Below are 25,709 nucleotides of genomic sequence, written 5' to 3'. Positions count from 1 at the left end.
TAGAATATTGAGCTATTTTGAATGTTGCTCTTGAGCTATGATTGATGGTGTAGTAACAAACTAGCCTTTGTGTAGTGCAGCAATGAAACGAATCGGTTTCATAGCGCAGTGTTTTTTGCATCAGGTGTGAAAGCTGCTTCACACTGTACAGAGATTACGGTTGGAGGGAAAGTGAAATCTCATTTTTTTCTATTTGTGATCATTTTTGTCAGTCTATAGAGAATCTACAGGGAAAAGGAGTTTTCCTATTTTTACAATTAGTAATTTCTACTTGTTTTTGGACTACATTAAATAATTAAAATTATAGATTATTTTACAACAGTTTGTTCATATTTTACCAAATTTGTTGTGCATGCCAAATTACTATTAAACACTATTCACCCAAACCAAGATTATTATTATATATATTATGCCCTAGAATTAGGGGTGGGGGGTATGACCAAAGTTTCACGCTATGAGTAATTTTATTTAACGGTGTAAGGATGGCTAAGTCTCTTCATAATATCAGACCCTAAGAACTGGAATTCCAAAAGGCAAAACCACAAGAATTGTTAGGACCTAAAACAATAAACTTTCTAATCTGAGAAGAAAATCAGCTGGAAACCAGTTGTTTAACTGTCTATATGCTTTGTTTGATCCCTAATGAACGTATAAATCAGAGATGCCCAAAGTAGGGCCTGCAAGCTAGAGTTGGCCCATTGTAAGCTTTGATTTGGCCCACCATCCTATCTGCGAGGAAAGTGAGCAGAGGATTGGGGCTAATGACTTTAGCACAGAGATCACCATATCTAATTTAACGTAAACTTTTTTTTTTTACTTAACCTCTTTTGCTGAGCTACAAAAAAACAATCTGAAATTAAAATAATGTTACCCAATGGATACAGAAGACATCGGCGAGCAAATCAAGGCAAAAACTAGTGTAATTATGTTATAAATAAGATTTTTTGTTTTTACTGTAATAAGTTCATTATAAAATGTAAAAAATACTGTATTAGTTCATATAGAGCAAAGTTTTTTAGTCATTTTAAATATTATTAAACAAATTACCCATGGCAACTATATTTACCTTCGGCACACTAGCCTCAATCAAGTTTGATTTTTGGCCCTTCATAAGAAAAAATTGGGCACCCCTGGTATAACTGTAGAGTAAGGGATCAGATACAAATCAAAACCCTTATATTGAGTCATAAACGATGACTGTGATCTGTTCTTACAATTAGAAACACAGTCTAAATTTGATGGTTACTTAAAATCGGAGTCAGATTTAATTCGGAGTTGAAATCAAATATATATAAATTCTAATAAATTTCAGAATTCTTTTCAGAAGCGCTAAAATGGTTTACCAGCATTTAACCTTCGACCATGCTGTTAGTTTTGTTTTTGCGCTAATAGATGGACCTTTACAATGGTAAAAATATATTTCACTATATAGTTCTTTAAATACACAGTACAGTACACATGTCGATATGTATTCCGAAAAATCATCAAGGGCTTTATAAAATAAATATCTTTTTACCTTATATCAGTATATTTTTTATATTTTATTTTTTACTTATATTTTGATTTTGATCCTAGGGATACACTGGCTATTTAAACTGGCTTTCAAACTTCTTTTAGCTGACGGTTGATTCAGACATTTTTATGTGGGTTTTTGAGAAATAATTGTTATTTTTAATTGTCATTTTTTTCCCTCATGTGTGGAGAAATCTGATTGACAAATCTAATTTTCACTGCACCCGAGTTAACCATGCCCACTTATTTACATGCTGTGGGAAACACAGAATGTTAAAAAAAATTATTGTGGTTGCCATGTTATTCTGCAGTAACAATGTATACCATCATACCACCTGGCCATACCCAAAATACTTACAATTCATTCATTTGTTTTTAGCTTAGGCCTTAATTTATCAGGGGTTGCCATTGCGGAATGAGTAAATACCCACCAATGTACCACCAACTATTCCAGCATATGTTTTACGCAGCAAATGCTCTTTTATCCACAACCCTGTACTGGGAAACACACATACACTTTCACATTCACACACACACTCATACACTATTATTCAATTCATCTGTAGTGTATGTCTTTGGACTGTGGGGAAACCAGAGCACTCGGAGGAAACCAACGCCAACTAGGGGAGAACATGCAAACTACACACAGAAATGCCAGCTGGCCCAGCTAGGACTTGAACCAGCGATCTTCTTGCTGTGAGGTGACAGTGCTAAACACTGAGCCACCATGCTGCCATACTTACCATTAGACAAACAAAAGGACTTTGTAAAACACCTTGAATATCAGAAAATTATGTTTAACAAATATAACCTCTGAGTTATATAGTGTTTATAGACAAACTCGAAAAACATTTTGCTAGTTTGTTGGTAGATATTACTGGAACAGATCTGTTTATTTCACAGATTTGCTTCTGTTATTAGTCTCTGTTCTTCTCCTCAGACATGGCAGAAAGATCCTCCTGATCCGCAGGTTTATCTCCCAGTATGACTCCGCTCCAATATAATTTCACAGAGAATATCTTTGCATTGAGACAAAATGTCATATCTGATACCAATAATTAAGGCGAAAGAACAGGAGCGAGAGACAGTGATAGACGGATGCAGAGCAGAGGATGGGAGATGGGGAGGATTGAGATTTGTGGGAAATTCAGTAGAATCAGAGGCGTGATTAATCCAGCAACCTTTAGAGGAAAGGTCTGAGGTCCCGCAGGAGAGCTGATGGCTGCGAGATACAGGAGGAAAAGTGAATGAGGAAAGGGCAGAAGTCATTCTCAGCCTCAGTCATAAATACATCAGCCTCCATTGGTAACTGAAGACACATTAGCCCAGTCAAAACGTCTTTACTGAACTCGGAATGGGTTTTTGCCCACAATGGGTTTTTAAAAGAGTTTGACTGGGCAAAATAGTTTTCATTTTTCAAGCTGAAACTATGTTGCTTAAGCTGTGACTTTGCATTTGCATATATGCTTGTTTGAATACATTTTACATTGATAATGATAGTCTGCATTATCAACCAATGATAAATCATTCACAATGACTAATGCGGCCAAGATGATTTGCAGAAATGTTGTTATTATAATGTGTAAACAGCTTTAGATGGTCAATTTCAGTCAGCTAAGTGCTGTGTGTGTGCTCTAGTGGACTAAGAAAGGGGCAGGGAGAGCAGCATCTCATCATGATTTAAAAAAAAAAAACATGAAGCAAAATGGGTGACAAGGATGTTAATTTATAATACCACAGAGAATTTTAATCAACGTTATAGACTTAAGACCCTAAAGAATCATATCAACTTAAATTTTTTTTTAAATGTTTATTTTATTTCATTTATTGACTTGTCTAATTACTTATTTTACTTTATTTATTATTTATTTTAACTAAATGCCATCCCCTCTCCACCCGAGAGAGCTTAACTGACGCCACTATGCCGTGACCATTGCTCAGTGAAGTTGTAGATGATCTTTGAAAGGTGAAGTATTTCTTTTTTTTATTTTAATATCCCGATTTCCTTGTTTTTTGCAATTTATTAGCCTTAGTAACCATAACCTTAAATAGCTGAGACTGTCACGTTTTAGGGTCTCCTTGAAACATTTCCATTGTGTTCTGTGCTTTTTGAAAGTGATGTGAGAAAATGCAGCCTGTTTTCATAAATTGTTTGCGTTGTGTGAAAATGCAGCAGGTTTTACTAATTTGTTTGTGTTGTGGGAAAATGCAGTTTGTTTTTAAAAAAAATTTGTTTGCCTTGTGAGGATTTGCAGCATCAGTGCTGTCAAATAGATGAGGATCTTAAATTGCTGGCGTTTTTGTAATTGCATGTGTTTTTCTAAACTTCAGCATGTTAAGCTCTCTCGGCCACCGTAATATATTCCTCTATTGTACGCACTAATATATATTAGTCATAGCATGTCATTTTGTGTACACAAAAAACAGCTAAAACCTCAGACATATATATATATATATATATATATATATATATATATATATATATATATATATATATATATATATATATATATATATATATATATACTTAAGACAGACCCATGAATTGTTGAACTTAATTCACACATATGACCTGTTTGCTTCATGTAATGACTTGTATGCATGAATTTTGTAATAACTCTGTCCTCCTGAAGCCACACAGAATATTTATGTGTTTATTTTTATGTTTCGCTCCAAATGTGTGTGACAAGATGATTTTGCACTCTGCATAAAAACAGATGATCTGTCACATACCAAAAACAAGATGCTATAAATGCTTTAAGTACAGAGGAAATATTTTAGTTGAAATTGCCGTATAAAAGTATAGTACACTCCTATGAAAATTCTCTCATCATTTACTTATAATTTCTGCTTATTCCTAAGATTGTTATTAAAGTATTGAATTTATTTCTTCTGCTACACACCAAAAAGTATATTAAAGAATGTTTGTAAACTGACAACTGACTTTTAACATTTTGTCCAACTATGGAAACCATTTTGGGTTAACCATTTCTTTAACAAACTAGCTAGCAAGCATTTGCCTAGTTAAAGAAATGTAAACCTTCTGTTAGTAGCAAGAATAGTTTGGATACAGTGTGTTTGTCTCCTTGATAGCATGTAATTGGAGAGACAATAGAAGAGTGAGATTGTGGTTAATTACAGCCTATTAAAACCCACAGGTCCTAAACTGACACATGCAAAGTGCTATGCAGACTATAGAGCAATCCTGTTAGAAAGTAGCTGTTGTATGTTTGGTGCACCAGAAGAACAACATTATTTACTGATAAAATAAGGCTTGGAAATGATGTGCAGTCTGAAAAGATTGTTAATGTAATGCTTCATTACTCTCTGTACTGCACAGGAGACAACAGAGAGAATAAAGATGTGTTGTTTAAGCATTATTCGTTAATGCTTTATGATATTTCCTGTCTTCATTCTCACCTGTTTTCTCAGTTCCTATAGTTTGTGTGCTCTGTGAATTTGCCATGTGGAGCTGCGTTTGGCCAATCGCCTCTAGTTGTTGACAGCTGAGTGTTATTGAGACACATTGTTGCTCTTCTCAATCGCTCTCACTGGATTTGAAGAGCTTCACTGGGCTTCCGATTTCAGACAATTGGTAAACCCAAAGTAATCTCTAAACACATTTGCCTTGGTCTAGATGAAAGTCTGGGCTATTTTTACTTGTTTGCTGCAAACTTTCTTGGAAGAAATAGTTAATTCAAAACTGAACAACTACATGTTTCAAACTCAGATTTTTTTTTTCTAGAAATTCAAAAAATGTTTTTACATGTTACTGTTCAATGTATATTTATATTTAAGATCTTAAAAATATACTATGAAAGTCGTCACCCAGAATTATAAGGTCTATCTGCGTTCTGGATGATTTTGAGATATTGAGCTTCAAAGTTTTGGCATTCCATACAGCAAACAATATGTGTGTAACAGTTGTCTTTCATACATTACACATGACAGAGACCCTAAATGCACTCTACATGTAAATGATCAAAATTCTCTTACATTTGCAAATTTGGGTAAAAAAAACAACAACAGGGTGAATGCAGATAGGAGCTTCTAATCCTAAAGTGATTTTCCGCTTGGAATTTTAAGGTTCTGTCTGGCAGATGATTCATTGAATGACTACTTATTAAGAAATACAATAAAATATGTATAATTTGGTGTTGTAACAATCTGTTGATGCTTGAAAAAATTAAATATTTGCTTTCTATAACATTTATTTCATGTTTTAGGATGAATATTCTTTTCTTGTTCAAATTAAGCATACAAGGCTGAGCAAAATATTTTGTCCAGTGCAGCTATTAATTTTATGTAATCAATATGGTAATATTTATAGAATTGTATGCTTTATATAAACTACTGAACATTATTTATTAAATTATATGTCCCATAAATTAAATTAAGCATTTGCCCTTCAAGGCTTGAATTCTAATTAGACGACTTTAAAAAAATTAAGCAAATATGAGCAACAGTATACACAAATACAACTATATTTTATTATTTACTATCATTATTTTTTATTAACTGTTTCTTTTTTTAACAATGTCAAGTTTAACATTTCATCTCAATGTCAAAAATGCTTCTAAGTCATCACACAACTTTTCAATTGCAGGTTTCTTCTCAATGTTGTGTGGTGTGGCATTATTTAGTCGACTTTAGTGATTTTGTGTTTCTTTTTAGTCTTGCACTGGTCTTGTCAATGGAGCAGTCTGGTGAAATGGCAAAGAAAGCTAATTCTGATTGGCTTTTTTGTGTGCATTAGAAATGCAGGCTAGAAGGGAAGACAGGAGGCTAATAATTCAGGGGGGCTAATAATTCTGACTTCAACTGTATGCATGTGCATGGACTGCAAATTGCATTAGTGTGTGACTCATCATTTCAGAAAGGCTTGAAAAAATTCCATCACAAATACATTAAATAAGCTTACTTGGTATTTTTGACTACTGACTTTATTTTAGCTTCATCAGAGTCTGTCTCTGTCACTAACTGCTGTTTATCTGACTTTACGCATGATGAGAAGAAGACATGCACGTGGGAACGGAGAAGCAGCTCATTTGAATTTAAAGCCCCAGGCTACAAAAACAGCTACACTGTAGTAAAGACACCAAAATGGGCAAATTCTTGAGGTTATAGTAAATATTTGATGCTGTTTTTGAGCAACTTTACAAACACATTCTCGAGATACCAAAGGCTTATTTTACATCTTGTAAAAGGGGTAAAATAGGTGCCCTTTAATAAATGATTCTGCAATTTTCAACTGTGACAAATCAAGGTAATGTAAAATCAATTTAAAAACAAAGAATATTTTACCTTTTTGGAGAGATAAAAAGTGGTAGAAGTATATATTAAAATGTCTAAAACTAAAATCATTTCAAATAGTATTTTTCTGATAATATTTCTATAATATAATACTTTTGGTTGTAAAATATTGACAACATAAATATCAGTTATTGAATTCAATAAACTACTTCAATATTATCGTATTAACCCTGACTTCAGTCATTTATTTTGTCTTTAAATATCAAGAAGAGAATAGTTTACATAATTGGTTCTTGTAGCTAAAAAAAAAGTTTGACAACCCCTGAATTCTTTCTTCCCAATACCATTCCTCCAGAAAGACATGTATGAGGATATGAGGATGCTTCCCAGTTATTCAGTCACATTCTGTGAAATGGGGGTTTTGTGGAATGCTTGTGGTTTATGACTGAAATGCGTGTCTTGGAGCAGCAAGAAATGAGCAGGGCTCAACACAATTGTGTCTGACTTTAGTCTTGGCTGAGTTAAAGGGCCATTTGAGGCTAATATACTGTGACACTGATGGCGCTCACTATGACCTTTTTTGCGGTCCGCTTGTTCCGACACCACTTCCTGCATGTGTTTGTATCTCTGGGACAGGCTAATGAGAGAGTGCCTGCTTCACACCCACTCTCAAAGACAAGCCGAATACAGCCTTATAATCACACCCTACAGCCTGACAGCCCTCCATATAACTGTGTGTGTGTGTGTGTGTGTCTCCCCTCCCACACGTCATCATCTCTCGTAATGCTAGCTACTGATTCTCCACTGACACAGTTACGTGTATGAGTGTCACTTTTCTATTTATAATTTCACCAGTTCCTGTGGAAGATTTTCCTTTTTGCACTATTTAAAAGTATTTTATTTCATTTCTGTACTTCTTTTTCTCCCGAGTATTTTAAGTTTAGCATTTATCATGTCATGGAAGGATGTACTGTAATCTGGCTATTGTTTGTGGTGGCCAGCATTTCTCAATGCAGTGTGTTACATACTTCAGATAAATTCATTAAAGATACAAAGTTGACTTTTATTTAGGGCTGAACAATACATCGTTTGAGCATCAATATTGCAATGTGCTGTGTGGTTACACTCCTGCCCATAATTATTACTTTTAATTGATCTTGTTTATCTTTTTCCCTTTTCTGTTTTTCAAATTAATTAATTTTTAATTGACTTCAATAACAAACATACAAAATCCGATCTTACACAAAAAAAGACAATAATAGTAACAATTATAATAACTTATCAGTTCAGGTTAAATAATAAAATATATTAATAATAATATATAAGCACATATAAAACACACAAAAAAAGAAACAAAAGAGAGAGAAAAATTAAACAGAGATACATAAATAACACAAATACAGCAAGAGGAAAGAAGGACTTATGAATCTGTGGTTTTCCACAATAATTATAATAATCCAAGAATCTATCATTATTCTTGTTTTAACCAGTCTAAGAGATTTAATAAAAACATCAATTTCAATAAAAAAGTTTAAAAAAGGTTGCGAATTCGAGAATTTTTGTTTGTGAATAAAATATTTTCCATGCAAAATAAAAAAGTTATTAGTGTAGTTCTCTGGTATATCGGTTTTACCTTTATTGTAACAAATAATATCTTGTAGTTGAAAAGGGCTAGAGAAAGCAATGTAATTACCAATATGAAGATATTTTATAAGCTTTTTTGTGTTTTCACACTGAAAAAATATGTGAATCAGGGTTTTGTCTTCAGTTTTACAAAATGAGTATGAACCATCAACCTCCGTATACCTTGCCAAAGTATTATTTACTAAATATATTTTATGAAGAATTTTAAAAATGAACCTCTTTTGTTTTATTGGGAATGTAGTACTTATGAGGTAATAGCCAGGCCTTTTCCCACTCTATTAGGTCAATAAAGGATGCCCAGTAAAATTTGCCCAAAATTATATTTTTTATTTGAAAAATTTGTCGAATATGTTTATTATTGTGTTTATATCAAATAAACTAATTCCATTTAAGTTCAGCTCTGGTTCTTTAATAACATTTTCATAAAAAAATAAATGAGACTTTATAAGTTGAATTAGGCCTAAAGAAATTGCTTTTCACACAGCATTAAATTCTTTCAAAGTTAACGGAAAAATATAATTAGACATAAATTGTTCATAAGACAAGAAGTTTCCAGACTTTTCAAAAATTGATAGAATCCTAATTATATACATTGAAAAAAAATATTCAAAGATGATTCCTTGGATTCCTTGTTTTTTTTTTTTTTTTTTTGGTTAAGAGGTTTTAAACAATTTAATTGTGTTAAATTTAAACAAACACATTAAGTTGAACATTAATTAATTTAATTTGTTTGTTTAAATTCAACACAAATAAATAGTTTGTAACTGTCCTGCATGCAACACTTTTTTTCAGTGTATCTGAAACCACCTGATTAGAAAAATAGATCAGGATATCAGAATTGTTCTATAAAATGCATTTATGTGGTGAAAAATTGTGGAAATAACACAATTTCCAGGAAAGACAAACCTACTGCTGAAAATTTGACAGTGCAATTGGCAATTTCTTTTTCCCTGTTCAGTTTTCTATTGGTTGATTTGGTGGCGTCAGGCTTTTAAAATGGACTGAAGCTAACTCGCGGTCGCTCATTCCTCCCTGACATAGTTTTTGACGGCTTTATTGTTGTGTTCTCCTTTATACCTTTTGATATTTGTCTGGAGTGGGGAGTCCCATCCTGTTTTAGGTTTGTTTGGTTGTTATTTATTATGTTGTTGGGCTCCCTATTTCTTGTCAGTTTGGATTGTTTTGCTGATTATGTTATGTTAATAAATTATTCAGTTGGAGAACTTTGACCATTGTTTATTTATGTTACTTTGTCCTAGGATCACGAGTCATAATTAAGTAAGGGTCGTAACATAATCGAGGGTCTGTCCGCTTCTTTTTATAATTTGTTTCACTTTGTTCTTTTTTGATACCATTTTTTTTTTTTTTGCTTTACAGGATGATTGAACGTAACTTATTAGTGGTTTGGTACTCAAGGGGTGTTCCGCATGACGTTTTATTTTGGCTTTAAGGTATATTTTTTTCAATAGTCTACAGAATAAACCACCATTATACAATAACTTGCCTAATTACCCTTACCTGCCTAGTTAACCTAATAAGGTAAGCCTTTAAATTTCACTTTAGGCTGTATAGAAGTGTCTTGAAAAATATCTAGCCAAATATTATTTACTGTCATCATGGCAAAGATAAAATAAATCAGTTATTAGAAATAAGTTATCAAAACTATTATATTTGGAAATGTGTTGAAGAAATGTTCTGTCCATTAAACAGAAATTGGGGAAAAAAAATAAACAGAGGGCTAATAATTCAGGGGGCTAACAATTCTGACTTCAACTGTATATAAATTTGGAGAGAAACTCTGCAGGACACTGGCCCTTCAGGACCAAGTTGAATGGGCCCTGATGTGTGCTGTGTATAACTATTCTCAAAAGAACAGCAAGGGCAGTACTAAATTGGTGGCATAGGGTGAGAAAAATAAGCTTAGCCCATGAACACCGCAGATTGTTTAGAGTGTATAACATCTGTGATGTAGGAGCAATACATTTGAAATCTAATGTGTAGTGCTGTTTGAAGTTAAACACACCTACTCTGTCATTTTTACTGCCAATTATTTCACATATATTTATGACTGCTTTCACAATGCTTACTGCCATTGCATGGATTAAAGAGGCATTTCAACTCTCAATGCCATTGGATTAAATTGCTGTCAATTTCACAGCTCAAAAACAGATGAAGCATATTTTGCAAACCTTATACCACTTCCCTGTTCATTGTAAGTATTAAATTATGATTAAATTCTCACCAGCCACTTTATTAGATAGACCTTACTAGTACCGGGTTGGACCACCTTTTGACTTCAAAACTGCCTAATCCTTTGTGGCATAGATTCAACAAGGTACTGGAAATATTTCTCTGAGATTTTGGTGCATATTGACATGATAGCATCATGCAGTTGCTGCAGATTTGTTGGCTGCACATCCATGATGCAAATCTTCCGTTCCACCACATCTCAAAGGTGCTCCGTTTGATCAAAATCTGGTGACTGTGGAGGTCATTTGAGTACAGTGAACTTATTGTAATGTTCAAGAAATCAATCTGAGATAATTTGTGCTTTATGATATGGCATGTTATCCTGCTGGAATTAGCCATCAGAAGATGGGTACACTGTGGTCATAAAGGCATGGACATGGTCAGCAACAATACTCGGGTTGACTGTGGCATTGATACAATCCTCAGTTGGTACTAATAGGACCAAAGTGTGCCATGAAAATATCCCCCACACCATTACACCACCACAAGCAGCCTGAATCGTTGATACAAGGCAGGATGGACCCATGCTTTCATGTTGTTGACACCAAATTCTGACCCTACCTTTCGAATGTCACAGCAGAAATCCAGACCCATCAGACCAAGCAACGTTTCCAATCTTCTCTTGTCCAATTTTGGTGAGCCTGTGTGAATTGTAGCCTCAGTTTCCTATTCAAAGCTGACAGGAGTGGCCCCAGGTGTGGTCTTCTGCTGCTGTAGCCCATCTGCCTCAAGGTTCGATGTGTCGTGCGTTCAGAGAGGCTCATCTGCAGACCTCAGTTGTAACAAATGGTTATTTGTGTTACTGTTGCCTTTCTATCAACTCAAATCAGTCTAGCCATTCTCTTCTGACCTCTGGCATTAACAAGGCATTTGCACCCAAACAACTGCTGCTTACTTTTCTCTTTTTCGGACCATTCTCTGTAAACCCTAGAAATGGTTGTGCATGAAAATCCCAGTAGATCAGCAGTTTCTGAAATATTCAGACCAGCCTGTCCTGCACCAACCACCATGTCACGTTCAAAGTCACTTAAATCGCCTTTTTTCCCCATTTTGATGCTCGGTTTGAAGTGCAGCAGATTTTCTTGACCATGTCTACATGCCTATATGCATTGAGTTGCTGCCATGTGATGGGCTGATTAGAAATTTGCATTAACGAGCAGCTGGACAGGTGCACCTAAAAAAGCAGCTGGTGAGTGTAGTCCTATATATCCAAAATTATAGAAAAACATGAATGCATTGTACAATATGTTTGTGCTTATAGTTATTCAGCCTCAATGCACCAGAAATACTTAACATAACATTTCATTTTTGTCATGTTCATATTTTTTACTTTTCGTTCAAAGATTAATGCTAAATGCTCAAATACTTTCCCAAACAGTCTGCAGTAATGTGGTAAATGCAAAAATGTGGGCAAGATGTTTGTGTTAAATGAATTAACAAATGTTGTTTTTGTGCTATATTCAATACAATAAAAAAAAAAGAAAAAGAAATATATACATATATAATAGGTTTACAATTACATTTATATGAGTTTGCCTTTAATCAGATAAGAATATGGCCATTAAATACACGTGTCACTCCATTAAAAAAATAAAATAACACAGAAGTACACAGAAGTACATACTGTTAAATCTTCTTACATTAAAGTGGAATCAAAAGACATATAACAGAGTAAATGTAGCTTGTTTTCCTCCTCTGCTAACATGGACTGGTATGAAATAAGTCACAGTTTTATTGCTGAACCAATCATTGACCCATTCAATTTGTTCAGAAATGCAGATTGATTAATCAATGAACACCACTGTTGAGTGGAGTCATGCACACCATGCTCAACAAATTGAAATATTATTGTAAACACATTTTTCATTAGCCTCATTTGGCATTACAACAAATAAATTATGCTTGACTTTTTTTTGTTTCCTGAGAGAATTTCATCTCTAGTGCTATGTCTATACATTTTTAACGATCACTGATGCTGATGAGTGGTAAAAAATCTGTGAAAAAACACAATTTTTGTTGAAGAGCCACTGATTTCCGATCACTGGTCAAAGCATTTGAATGTCAGAGGTAGACAGAATGAAGATATGCTCTTTGTCTCAGAAGTCTGTCCTCTCTGGAGGAACATCAGATCTGCTTCATTCACTATTGTCCCAGCCAGCACAGAGCATTCAGTCCCGTTCCCCATCAGACCATGACTGCGCCTGCTTCCTCTCTCTTCATTAGCGAATCGGCCCGCTGTTATTATCACTTCATCGGCATCTGTTCCCTCACGTGTTCTTCCAGACGTAAGCGCAAAAGATAACAGTTGTGAATCATGTACAGTATAAGCCAAGGATGACAATTCATTTAACTGAACGTTGGACTATACAGTAGCTGTTTGTTCTTTACAGCATCTCATACTGTTCAATAACAACATCAGTTACTGCTGGCTAAAATATAAGTGGTTATTTGAGTTATTGGCTTTTTTGTAATGTGCTTTTCTGACATTATTGGTAATGATATATGTGCATATCATTCCAAATGAAGAAAACAATAATGTTTACACTATTTGGGCTAAGGGATTATGTTAAATAAAAGCTTTGATTTGCACTGCCTCCTTTTTGATTTAATGAAACAAAAACTTAGGGATTGTGGCAAATATATTGCACATAAAAGACTTCTTAAAGGGGGCATATTATGCAAAAATCGCTTTTATTGTGTGGCAACAGTGTTTGAATATAGCCTTTTATGGTAAAAAAAGAATTAATTATATTTTTTATAATCACACCTGATAAAAAACATTCTGCAGAGACACTTTGATTGACATTCTCCCTTTCTATGTGTCATGAGAGGGCGGAAGCCCCGCCCACTAGTGATGATCTGTCACTCATTAGCATACACACCCCTGAGTGAGAAGCAGTCATCCGCCAAGATTTGAAACTTCTGCTATGATGACACATAGGCGTTAAGATCCTCTCCCTCTTTTGAAAAGAGGACAAGAGCACAATCTCATTTGAATTTAAAGTGAAAGTCACCAAAAAATGAGACAATTTGTACCACAGCCTGAAAGTGGCAGTTTCAAAGAGTTTTAAAACATTATTGTGTGGTTATTTGAGCTGAAACTTTACATATACACTAGAGACATCTAAGACTTAGGCCAAATCCCAATTCTATTTTTGTACCCCTACCCCTTCCCTTTTCTCTTGACCCTTGAAACAGAGTGAGAAGGGGAAGGGCTTCAAAATTTTCACACCTGCACACGTCATCATATGCCATCGCGATCTCTTTATACATATGAGATCGACAATGGCGACTGCTGTTATTCCAGTTGTGTTATTTTTTTGGTATTTGTCTTCAAGAAATCACTGCCATGCTGCCATTGTGGCTGGTGTATTCTGGGAAATTTTCTTACCCCTTGCTTTCGAGTGTGGTCCTGAAAAATCTCTGTTTCACGAGGTATCTATCCCTTCCCCTTAGCACTACGTCTTCAAGCTAAAGAGATTTGGGACACCAATTAGGGGATAAGGAGAAGGGCTAAGGGGTAGAATTGAGGTTGGGCCTTATTTTACATCTTATAAAAAGTGGCATAATAAGTCACCTTAAATTGTGGCCATGATATCTTCTTTATTCTTTATAAGTCTCTATTAAAAATAAGTTGGCAATTTGTTTAGCTGATTAAAAAATACATATTCTATAACAATCTAGTTTGTAAATCACTTTGCATAAAAACATCTGTTAAATTAATAAATGCAAATCTAGTGGTAACAAAACTGGAACACTAAACAATTAACAATTTAAACTTCTATTAAATTTTGGATAAGGATATGCACTGAGGGGACATTTGCAGAACATAATTGTTAACCTAAAACCGAATACTTATGCACTTTTAACTACTTAATACATTTTTTCTTACACGTCCATATAACATGTCTGGCATGTAGGCATTTTAAAGTACTGGAGAAACCAAATATTGGACAACCACACAGCCATACAGTATATGTGCATGTGGAGATATAATGATTCACTGAACTGAAGATTCAAATATTTCATATGGTTGTTTTTTACAAAATGGTTTTGCTGCACATTTCTTTGTGAAGTTGAAATTTTACAAAACTAAATTGAATTGAAAAAATAACTAATCATATGAATAAGTTATACAAATAAAATAATCTTCTTAGAAGCAAAGTAAGTTTTGCCTTTGCTTTTTCTAAAATTAAAGGCAACCACTGTATTTTAATCATGTTTCCATCAGAGATTCCCCTGCTTATTTCACGATCTGTTTGGCCTCTCAGTCACTTTGAATAATCATATTTTTAAATTGATTTTCAACTGGTAACGGTTTATTTTTATATTACATTGATTGCGTATCGATGGATTTGATCTTCAGTGTTTGGACTGTCAGCAGTGAATACTAAACCACGCTGAGCTGAACTAAACTGAACTGAACTGAACTGAACTTAAACTTGAACTGACACTATTCCTATTCACTATAATCTTCTATGTGAAGCTGCTTTGACACAATCTACATTGTAAAAGCGCTATAGAAATATAGATGAATTGAATTGAATATTACCTATGTATGTGTAGTGTTCCTCTATAAAAGCCACCTACTGGTCTGGCGTACATAATGCAGTTTTTTGTCACTTTTGCAGATCCATGTGCACAGAGATCATTTTTATAATTTTTTTTAAAGGTAAAACTTTTAATATGTACCTATTTAATGTGTAAGCATCCCCTGAAAAAACATATATGTGCTGCTTTTTTTCTTGATTTATTCAGTATTTCACTATTTAACCTACAAATGTCCTCTATACTGCACTGATGAGGACAGATGTATTGAAACATGTCTAATTTTTTTTCTCCCTGTCTTTCGGCTTAAAAGGATTGAGATGATGTTCTTTCTCTATAAGAGACGCAGTGATGCGTGTAAAAAGAATATGCTCTGTTTCAAAGCAGCTCTTTGCTGAAAGTATTGTATGACTGAAATGTTGAGTTTAGATAATAGGTTTATCATGGTTATCTCAGATTTTTATGAGGATATAAAGAACATAAACTCAGACAAATGGCTGTTCAGTCATTATGCTAATTTACTCAGCAGAAAGGCTCAAATTTTAAATAGGTTCCATTTATGGGTTTTTAGAATAGTTTTTTTTTTACTGATTTTGGCTCATTTGCTTTTAAGGTATGAGTCTGTGGTATAGCAAAATATGCTAATTTTGTTTTAGCTTAACTTGTTTTCACATTTCTTGTTTTTTTTTTTGTATAGCACGAATGGCTAATAACAGTATTAACAAGCTTCTAAAAAAGTTTGGACACCACAAGGGTGGTTGAAGTTGATATGCTTGATTAACATGCTCAATTTTAACAAATGTGTGTTTTTTTCTTTTATTCATTAGTAAACGTCTTTATTCTGCAGATTTGCTCTCTCAACTTAAAAACTGAAATAAGATTACCTCAGAAATATAGACTATATGTCATATATGGCATAATATATAAATCATTTTTAATAAATTTTGAAATATATGTAGGATGTACATGACATATTTCATTCCTCCGTGAACCACTAGAAGGAAGCCCGCGTACCACTAGTGGTACACGTACCACAGTTTGAGAACCACTGTTCTAGAACACACATTACACTCATGTACTGTAGGCACAGATAGACAGATACACAGTCAAAAAAGTGTACTCATAGTTTGACTGTTGATGGTGGAGGTTGTCTCTCTCTCCCCAACATTAATTTAATAAATTTAACATAAATTTACTTTACTATCATAATAACAATTAAAAAAATATGAATCTAAAAAAGAAGAAAATACTATAATTAAAGAGACTTACACATTTCGTTCTAAAAAATGTTGGTCAAGTTTGCAAATGAAGACCTCATACAGCACAAGTATATAAGTTTCGATGGGTGACAAATTAACTACTGTATGTCACATTTAGTTTCATAAATATTTGACCATGTTTATCTATATTCTGTAGTTTTTTTTTTTTTTTTTGCTAATAATTTATTAGTAAAAGCCCTGTGGGTAACATTAATCTAAGAAACTTATTTTGGAGCCATAAAACAGAGAGTAAATATATTTTCATAAAGCTTTTTTTTCTATTGAATTTGTAAGGCTTGAGTTTTTAAATAAAACGTGTAATTTACCTTAGTAATTCACATAAAAGTTAAATCAACATATTGTTTAAACTATGCTAATGCCATGGTCTTCATAACTTTGCAGTCCAAAAAAAAAAAAAAAAAAAACTTTGTCATTACCATGGGAACATGCTTTTATATGCCTAAAAATATTTAATGAAGGGGCATGACTTTGTAAATTTGGTTAATCAAATCAGAGTTATCCAACCTTGCTCCTGCAGAGTAAAAAAACACACCTGAACCAGATAAAACAGAAACTGCAGGCCCCCCTGGTTTAAATTAACTTTATAGACCTAAAGTTTAACAGAACAAATCACAGAAGACATGTCTACATAAATTTGGTTCATCATATCAGAGGTGTCCAACCCTCCTCCAGCAGGGCCACTGAATCCTGTAGTTCCTAAGTTACTATAAGGCCTAATCCTGAACCAGATAATTCAGAGACTGTGGGACTTTAAATGAACGTGTCTTGTTTTATAGACCTAAACAAAAGTTTCACCGAGCAAGCAATTTTATGAGTGAATGAACTTGATGCAGTGAAAGCACAAAACATCTTAAGTAATTGACTGTGATTCTCCTTTCAGGAACTTCTACTACATCACCATGCTGCGAGACCCAGTGTCCCGCTACCTGAGCGAATGGAAGCACGTGCAGCGCGGAGCCACCTGGAAGACCTCGCTCCACATGTGCGACGGCCGTTCGCCCACACAGGACGAGCTGCCCACCTGCTACAACGGTGACGACTGGTCGGGGGTCACCCTACACGACTTCATGGACTGCCCTTCAAACCTTGCCAACAACAGGCAGGTGCGCATGCTGGCTGACCTCAGCCTGGTGGGTTGCTACAACCTCTCCACCATGAACGAGAGCGAGCGAAACCCCATTCTCCTAGCCAGCGCTAAGAGTAACCTCAAAAACATGGCTTTCTACGGCCTGACCGAGTTTCAACGCAAGACGCAGTACCTGTTCGAGCGCACTTTCCACCTGCGCTTCATTTCCGCCTTCACCCAGATCAACAGCACGCGGGCCGCTAATGTGGAGCTGCGGGACAACATGCGCAGCCGGATAGAGCAACTCAATATGCTGGATATGCAGCTGTATGAGTTCGCCAAAGACCTCTTTCTGCAGAGATATCAGTTCGTCCGTCAGCGCGAGCGGCAGGAGGAGAGATTGAAGAGAAGAGAAGAGAGACGGTGGATTAGAGAGCGCAGAGTCAACCAGAGCAAAGAGCCCATTGTGGAAAACCAAACTAGGGTCACCACCACTGAGGACTACGCCAGCCAAGTGGTCCGTTGGTGATGCCACTTGAAAAAACAAAACAAACAAACAAGTACTGGAACATGGAGAGCGTAAACTCGAGGAAGAGGTGGACTCAGTTTAGTAGGCATACTTTGAGATATTTTTTGTTGTTGGTCCTCTTTAAATAAATACACCATCAAACAGACAACAAATAAATAAAAAACTAAACATTTTAATTTAAATAACTGTCTTAAGCAGTATTTTTGTCATGGTTTTCAGTAATTCACACCCCAGTTTTGTATTTTTGAGCACCAGTACAATAAATTATTTCACATCTGTGATTTTTAAACCAACAACAACAAAACAACTGGGTAAGTATTTTAATTTGAAGAGACAATAGTGAATAGTGTTTGAAAGTGAATAATCATTAGCATCAATAGACTGGATTTATTTTATATGATAAAAAAATTAAATATTACAATTTATAATTACTGATATTTACATTTTTTTTTTCATGAAAAGTTCAGATGACCCACAGTTGTAATAGTTTTTTTTTTTTTTATGAATGAAAAGCATCTTATTGTTTATTGCAATTGCCAAGAACAACATTATACATGTCTTTACTATCAAAGTTTCCATTTTCATTTTACATAAAACCCAAAACCCTGATTCTTAAAAGCAATCAAACTGACCCCATATATTTGCTTGGTAATACTTTGCACAAACACAAAATTTCATAATTTGATGTGCTAAATAAAGCACTTAAAAATGATTCATAAGATTAATTCAGTTGCAAATAATTTATTTGTGCTCAATTTAAACAAGTTTTTTTTGTAACACTTTATAATAACTACACACTAATAATCTATTTAGCATTGACAAATAGTTAATTCATTATCTGTTAAGTATTAACTCTACATTAATAGACGCTAGTAAACAGTTTATAACTGCAGATACAAATGCTGTATTCTTGACTTATAAGAACATTTATAATGTGCTTAATGATCGTGTTTTATTTATTTTGTTAATTATTATTTTCAATACTAAATTAAGAATTGCATTATTTTCAAACTAGTTATTTGAGAGTAGTTGCTGGTTGTTAAAGACTATTCAGAATGAGTTAGTAAATGATATATAAACTATTCAAATTAACATTTATATGTCTGATTATTTAGGCATTTACTGATATTTACTTTTATGTTAATAAATGTTTTATTAACTTTAATTTGTGACCTAATCTAAAGTGAGGTCTAATCAGCAATGCTTAAACTTTACAGTAATTTAACTTTTTAGATAAGATTGCAAAGATGTATTATTCATTTGATACTGAGCCTTTCATTTTTATTTATTAGGGATTTATAAAGCATTAATAGTCCTCACTTTAGATTAGGTCACAAAAACGCAGGAAGTTGAGTTAATAAAGCATTTATTAACATAAAAATGTATTATTAGTACATTATTAGTAAAAAAACTACTCTTGAATAGAAATGATTTGTAAGTAACACAGTACTTAATTTAGTAATTAGTAATTTAGTAATTCAGCATTTGAATCTGCAGTTATAAACTGCTCACTAGCGTCTATTAATGTAGAGTTAATATTTAACAAAAAATGAATTCACTATTTGCTAATGCTTAATAGATGATTTATAGTGTTTAGTTCTTATAAACTGTTATTAAACTTAACTAGTTTGTTTAAATTCAGCCCATGTAAATTGTTTGCAACCACTTACCTTAAATGAATGAGTAAATGCAAAGAGTTTTTTCAGTTGTGAAAATCAGTTTTTCAGTAACTACCCTTTTAACTTTTACTCATTTAGCACATTTAGCTATTATGTTGTTTGAGTGCTGCTTAGTATACTCTTACTGTAAATCATGACAAAAATACTGATCAAGATATTTCCCCCCAGTGTGGTTTACTCTAGATTTCAGCTAAATCCTTTGCAATGAAGACTGTGATGTACATATAGACTGAAATCCAACAACTGCTGAAAAGGTAAATCTGTGCTTATTCGCCAACAACATCATCATGGTGGAGCAACAAATACGGCACCACAGAGTTTTGTAAAGGTAACAATGCTTGCACAGTGAGGGGTGTACATTCAAGATGTTTTCTTGCATTCAAAAACAGCTTGACAAAGAGAGCAGAAAAAAGTGCTGACAAGTTTTTAACTGTTGCTGCTGATTCTCTGTAGACACTCAAACTTTCTCTCTGTCTCTTTGTAAGACGCAAACTTGCAGCCTGGAGACAGTCTGTACTGAGAATCTGAAGACTCTGATAGTTTTTTCAGAGATGTGTTGTACAATCCAGAGTTTGTAGACGCCACCAAAACAAGAACCTGATCTTTGATATACAGTAGTCAGTCTGTACAAGTATTGCGAGAAATGCAATCAGATGGGAGAGAAAGCCAATAATCTTACTGCTGCATGAAATAAAGTTGCAGTTCTAAGAAAATATGGGCCAATTGCAAAATATAGATTTTTCTTTACTTTAAAAAGTTTATATCTTGCAATTCTTTCCCTTCTAATTTTGTAAAAAAACATACACTACTGGTCAAAAGTTTAGGATCATTTTTTTATCATTTTTTTTTTCTCCAGAAAATTATTCTGTTTATTGAGGTGCCATTTATTAAATGTAAAAACGTTAAATTGTTAAATATTTATTACAATTTTAAATAACTTTCTTATTGTATGTAGTTTCAAATTAAATTACTACTCCAGTCAAATTGCTTTGATTACTATTACCATTAATAATAATGATGATAATAATAATAATAATAATAATAATAATAATAATAATAATAATAATAATAATAGAGTGATTTCTGAAGGATCATGTGACTCACTGGAATAAATTATTAAATTAAATTATAAACTACATGGAACAGTTATTTTATAGTGCAATAACATTTCACAATTTTACAGTTTGTACTGTATTTTTGATGAAATAAATGCAGCCTTGGTGAGCAGAAGCTTATTTTAACATTTAAAAATCTTACTGACCCCAAACTTTTGACCTGTATATTTTCAAAGATTTGGCAGTATTTTCCCAAATTAACCCAAGTTTTCTCATTTTAGGCACATATATTAATAATAACTTTGCTTCTCTTGAAGTTGAAGAAGTGTGAGATATAAACTGTGAATATTTACTCCCAGTTTCCATTTCACAATTCTCACAGTTGTATTAGATTGCAAAAACATCGAATCAGCTAAAATATTAAAAATGTGGGAAAAATATCCAAATTGTGAGATTATTATCTAATTTAAAATAAGCATATTAAGTACAAAATAAAAAGCTTAGAAAGAAAATGTACACCAAACCATGTAGTTGAATGGAGCTATTTGTGTTTTAAATACACATTATATGATCAAAACAATAGAAACTTTCATCAGTCCATCTCATCTGTCCATAATTATAAGAGGTGTTTTTCTGATTAATGTTCAGATGAATGGTTTTAAAATTATTTTTCTATAAAGATTTCATGTACAACCGAAAAATCATCCTGTATAGCTGAATGAAAACACATCATGTCTGTACGCCCCCTAAAGGTGAATGGAAATGCACATTAAAAAAGTTACAAGATTGCGCACAACTGTTCATCCTTTAATAGCTTGTCTCATTATTATGGTTATAGTACTTCAACTCACATTTGACTTGAAATGCAGGAGTATAAACGACTATTTATACACAACGTATTAAATGAATTTATGTATATGCAGGAAGAGAGTTTCAGGAAGGTGATTTGTTTCCACTCATTTATCTATTTATTTTTTGTAGTCCTCATTAAAACTCAAAACTTTTACTGTCTGGAAGAATTTGCTGAACTTTTGACTGACTGAACGAATGAAACGTTTGTGTTTTTTTACATCTCTCAACCAGCAGCAGCAGGTTAAAAAGGGATCTTTTTTTTTCTTGTTCTGGGCTTTCTGGGAAAAAATCATCACAAAAGAGCAAATCCAAGAATAACGAGTGATTCTCAGCTCCTAAAATCAAATAGTATATCTATTGTGTTTATGAAGAACATGCAATGCTAGTTTCAAAGATCAAAGTTTCGAATGATTTTAGACCAAAAAGATGACATGAACTTACTGTTTTATTATGCTGTTCCACATGTTTTTAACTGAATCGGTGCTGCTATTTGTTTTCTTGTTATTATAACCATTATGTTGTTTGGCCAACATTTTGGCCTAAAGAGGGTTGTGTACAAATGCGTGGGTGTGTGTGTATGAATATGTGTGCGAATGTTAATATTAGTATTGCATTATATTTTAATTGCTACATTATGTACACTTACGTCAACTAAGTGCAATATTAAAAAAGCCCAATATGGCAAATACAGATGTAAGTAACTTACCTTTTTTGTTTGATAAATATTACTTTTACTTTTATTTCGTTCTTTTCTATACAATACCACAAGACGACACTAATGAGAAAATAAAATGTCGTCTCTTTTTTTTTTTTTTTTTTTTTTTTAATATGAGCAGGGTTGGGGTTACGCATAAGCAATGCGAGTTATGTAATTTTATAACTTTTCTAAGTAACGAGTAAAGTAACGCATTACTTTTTAAAAATGAGCAATAATATTTGAGTTACTTTTTTGAAAATGTAACGCAATTTGCTTTTTAATTTATATAATTAGATTATAAAAAATAAATTGCTGAATTTAAATTAGTCACAATAAATCACGCAGTCAGTAAGAGAATGTGTTCATTATTTTGAACAGTAACTCAAAGTAACGTAACAAATTAATTACTATTAAAAACTAAGTAACGCAACTAAGTAACTTTTGTGGGGAGTAACTCAATATTGTAATGCATTACTTTCTTTCCCCAACACTGAAAATTCATTATTTTTCTCAAATACATATTTATGTTAACATTGGGCAATATTTCACCTACTAAGTTTTAGTTCTTCTTAAAGGTCTGGCATCATTTGTTTGCAGCTGATGTTGTCATATAATGTAAATACGTTTCAGGGTTGTGGAAAAACACTCAGTGGTGCCATAGTTTCTCTTTTTATGATTCGACCACAAGAGGGCAGAGAATCTCCACCATTGTTTTAATGTCAGCCATTCAAAAGTGTGTGTACCCCATACAATGCCCTATGAAACTACTTATAAAATTTGCTTTAAACTTAAGTTAACTGACTAAACTAAAAGACATTTCTTCATTCATTCATATTTAATTTTTTTTTTTACTTTGTCATGCTAAAAACAGGCGGAACGAACTAGGGAAACATGCTGAATTTCTGTTATGATCATTATTATTGCTATTTTTGTTTAATTGTGGGCAAGGCAATGCAAGGCATTCATACACAATGGTACATTAAAATGCTTTACATAACCAGGAATAAAGGAAACATAAAATACAAGTATAAGAAATAAAAACAACAAATAATAAAAATGGTTAAAAACAGACTAAAATGAGGAATAAAAATGATTGTTTTTACGTTGTTTTACTGTAAAGAGCTTTTATTTGGAAGACAACCTCAGAAAAATTCAGCGATTATATCATCTATTTTCTATTTTAACAGACAGTTTTGGCAATTTTGTAAGTTAGATTTACCTTTCAAACTGCTTCAAATATCCTTAAAAACATATCTAGGGATGAATCTTATCTTGTTTCTGAGATGCACAAGCATGGCGCCGTAGTATAATTTATCTACTGTTCATTGAAAACAGTTGACAACAGTTCCAACAGAAATAAAACAAGCACATTTTTAGCATTGACCGCTTTGAGGCACTGTAAACAAGATATGAGCTGCTAATGTCAAAATATAGTTCTGCGCATCACATTTATATTTACATTTACAATGCAGTCTTTGCAATTTCATGATTGTGCCAAATAATACAGCATTCCCTGATACTGGAAGAATTTATTAAAAAAAAAAAAACACTGAAAAACTGATTCAAAGACGACTCCTTGGATTTACTGTTTTTTTTTTTTTTCGTTAGTGGTTAGAAACAATTTATTTGGGCTGTATTTAAACAAATAATTAAGTTGAACATTACTAAATTTAATTTGTTTGTTTAAGTTCAACCCATATAAATAGTTTGCAACAATTTAGCAGAAATCATTTGAAATCATCATATAATAATCCATGTAGATTTTTGGGCTTTCTTTGGAATTTGCACTTGCTGAGGCCCTGTTTATAAACCTAAACAAACTGATGTCTGTCTTACATTAAATTAAGACTCCAAAAATAAGTTATTATCTGCAAAATGTGATCAGTCAATTTCTCACTTTACCATATACAATTTACTGTAGAATAACCTAATCATGGTGGCAAGTGCACATGGTTTTGTAGTATTAAAAAATGAAACTGTTATGTGGTGCACTTTTAAAAGAAACAGCAGCAGAGAGCCTCTAGAAAAAGGTCATGATTTTACCACTAATGCTGGGAAATGACATTCTGTGACACATTTCAAGTTATTTAGTATGTCATGTTATTAGAAAAGGATCCACCGGTCATCTGAAAACCATTTTTCTCCTCACAGTCAGCCATGACACATTCTGAGTGTGTCTTCAAAGTGTTCATCCAATTGTTAGGAAACTATCAGACATCTCATTTTCCCAGCACTCCAAAGAGCTTTTTCATTAAAAGGTTTTTATGTCTCTGTAACTCATATCTTGAAAAAATGGTATTTGTGTCAGTCGCTTGTGGTGCAGAGGCTTGTTTTGTAATTCTATTTTAGTATGTGATAACAGGAAAATAGTTTTGTGTGCCAACAATGATGTTAATAATTAACCTGTAGTATTACCAACTGAACCTTGCATTGTCACAGATTGCAGTCAGTTCTTCTGTCATAGCTTCAATTTTCAACACATTTTGCAAATCGGCAAGTTGAGTAAAAAGTTCTTATTAAAGAGTGCTTATTTATTTCACAACAAAGCATTTAATTACCAAGAATTGTTATAAACCAGGGGTGTCAAACTCAGTTCCTGGACGGTCACAGCCCTGCAGTGCACAGTTTAGCTCCAACCCTGCTTCATCATGCTTACCTTTAGGTTTAAAACAAGCCTGAATAATGACTCAATCAGTTTGATCAGGTGTGTTTTCAGGGTAACAGCTAAACTGTGCAGAGCTGTGGCCCTCCAAAACTAAGTTTAACACCTGTGTTATATAAAAACTGCTATTTATAATTATTGATATGTGTCTAAACAAGTAAAAATATAAAATTAATTCATTTATTCATTTTCTTTCCGGCTTAGTCCCTTATTAATCCAGGGTCCCCACAGTGGAATGAACTGCCAACTTATCCAGCATATGTTTTACGCAGCAGATGCCCTTCCAGCTGCAACCCATCACTTCATTCATCACATCGTTTAGCTTACCCAATTCACCTGTACCGCATGATTTTGGCCTCTGGGGGGAACCTGGAGCACCTGGAGGAAACCCACGCAAACACAGGGAGAACATCCACACAGAAATGTGCAAACTCCACACAGAAATGCCAGTTTACCCAGCTGATGCTTGAACCAGCGACTTTCTTGCTGTAAGGGGATTGTGCTACCCACTGCGCCACTGTGACACCCAATATAAAATACCTAAAGTAACAAAAGGATTTTTCCATCAAGGCACAGACTTGCTCATTTTGTGTCAGACTTGCAAATTCAATAAATATTTTCTGGTGATTCACTCTGAATAGATTATTTGAATCAGCAAATCGTTAACTGAAGGCACACAGTG

At 33.5% G+C, this 25,709-nt stretch overlaps 1 protein-coding gene across 2 annotated transcripts in view; it reads left to right on the top strand.

Moving 5' to 3' along the window:
• The window catches only part of hs6st3b (heparan sulfate 6-O-sulfotransferase 3b), a 90,508-nt gene extending 70,603 nt beyond the window's left edge, over positions 1-19,905 (top strand). Inside the window, exon 2 of one of the 2 annotated variants that reach the window (XM_073912174.1) lies at positions 17,368-19,905. In XM_073912174.1, coding sequence (XP_073768275.1) covers positions 17,387-18,082 — 696 coding nt within the window. In that variant the 5' untranslated portion in view covers positions 17,368-17,386 and the 3' untranslated portion in view covers positions 18,083-19,905. The remainder of the gene's footprint in view (positions 1-17,367) is intronic. The other variant, NM_001080194.2, reaches the window with a different exon arrangement.
• The last annotated feature ends 5,804 nt before the right edge of the window (positions 19,906-25,709 follow it).

Source organism: Danio rerio, chromosome 9 (genome assembly GCF_049306965.1).
Source record: "Danio rerio strain Tuebingen ecotype United States chromosome 9, GRCz12tu, whole genome shotgun sequence".
Lineage (NCBI taxonomy): Eukaryota > Metazoa > Chordata > Actinopteri > Cypriniformes > Danionidae > Danio > Danio rerio.
This window is presented reverse-complemented; position numbering and strand designations above follow the sequence as displayed.